Source organism: Hydra vulgaris, chromosome 10, assembly GCF_038396675.1.
Source record: "Hydra vulgaris chromosome 10, alternate assembly HydraT2T_AEP".
Taxonomy (NCBI): domain Eukaryota; kingdom Metazoa; phylum Cnidaria; class Hydrozoa; order Anthoathecata; family Hydridae; genus Hydra; species Hydra vulgaris.
In genome coordinates, this window is record NC_088929.1 from 50,422,638 (window position 1) to 50,424,211 (window position 1,574).

The 1,574-nt window shown below is 28.2% G+C and overlaps 1 protein-coding gene across 1 annotated transcript; it reads left to right on the forward strand.

Annotated features, from left to right (window-relative positions):
• The first annotated feature begins 211 nt into the window (after positions 1 to 211).
• Positions 212 to 1,255, forward strand: LOC136086432 (uncharacterized). Its single transcript, XM_065808729.1, has one exon. The coding sequence runs from the start codon at positions 212 to 214 to the stop codon at positions 1,253 to 1,255; it is 1,044 nt and encodes a 347-aa protein (XP_065664801.1).
• The last annotated feature ends 319 nt before the right edge of the window (positions 1,256 to 1,574 follow it).

The window sequence follows — 1,574 nt, forward strand, 5'->3', positions numbered from 1 at the left end:
AAAGTTGATTATATAAATTCATTAAATAATGTTATAAGTAATAAGACTAAGTTTAAAGAATTTTAAAGAGGATCCCTTACAAAGTTTTCTAATATACCGTTTACAAGGGTATATTAGAAAACTTTATACGGTTAAATGTTTTAAAAAAGACATTTACACTAAAATTTATCCTGTAGGATTTCCGCCTGCAAGAATTTACGCGTTACCTAAGATGCACAAAGTTAGTAAAGATAGTTCTCTTCCAACAATTCGACCTATCATCTCAACAATCGGAACATATAACTATAACCTTGCCAAGCATCTCTCTCATTTATTGTCTCCATATATACCTAAACAATTTTGCATTTTAGACTCATTTTCTTTTATTGAAAAATTAAATCAAATTAATGGAACTAATAAATTAATCGTTTCATATGATGTTGAAAGTTTGTTCACGAATATTCCCCTTAAAGAAATCATCAACATTGCAACTGATTTATTTTTTAAAGATAAAACTAACTCAAAACGTTTTTCAAAAATTCACTTTAAAAAATTACTTCTGATTTCCACATCCGGTTCACATTTTCTATTTGGCGGAAAATATTACGATCAAACAGATGGTGTTGCTATGGGTTCTCTTTTAGCGCCCATCTTAGCTAATATTTTCGTCGGATATCATGAACAAACATGGGTCAAAAATTGCTCCACCTTAAAAATTACAGCACCATTTTTTTATAAACGGTATGTGGATGACATAACTGCTATTTTCAATTCGGAATGCGAAGCTCTAGAATTTTTAAAACACCTCAATAAACAACATAAAAGTTTGAAATTTACTATGAAAAAAGAACAAGATAACCAGATTGCTTTTTTAGATGTACTTATTAAAAAATCCAATTCTTTTTTGACTTCAGTTTATCACAAAAAAACGTATACAGGTCTTTTACTAAATTGTTTTAGTTTTATTCCCTCTGGCTACAAATTTGGACTTTTTCGTTGTTTGATTGATCGTAGATTTAAAATTAATAATTCTTGGGTTGGTTTTGATAAAGATATTAAGAATTTATCATTAGTTTTACAAAATAATAAATTTCCACAAAAAATTATTGACTATGAAATTAAATCCTATATTGATAAGAAAATGAACCCATCTGTGTCTAACATTGTTAATAGCTTAAATATAAGATACTTTAAGCTTCCATACATTGAATGTACTCTAATTACACTAAAAGGAAAATTTCAAAAATTGTTCATAAATATTGTAAGGATGTTCTAATAAAATTAGTTTTCACTACTAATAAAATACAAGATTGTTTTTGCTTAAAAGAGTCACTTTCTAAACTGCTTAAATCTCATGTTGTCTATAAATTTTCTTGCGCTGGCTTTAATGCCAGTTACATTGGAGAAACCTCCAGACACTAGGCAACTAGAATAAATGAGCACCTTAAAAGTGATAAACAATCTCATATATTTAAACACTTAAATTCATCTCTTAATTGCAAAAACTTAGCTGACTGTGATTCTTTTGAGATTTTGGATAATGCCCCAACCAAACACAAATTAAAGATAAAAGAAGCCCTCCACATTAAATGGGA

Bases quoted from the DNA above. Each gene is read 5' to 3' on its own strand.
- LOC136086432 (XM_065808729.1), top strand. From the start codon at position 212: ATGCACAAAGTTAGTAAAGATAGTTCTCTTCCAACAATTCGACCTATC.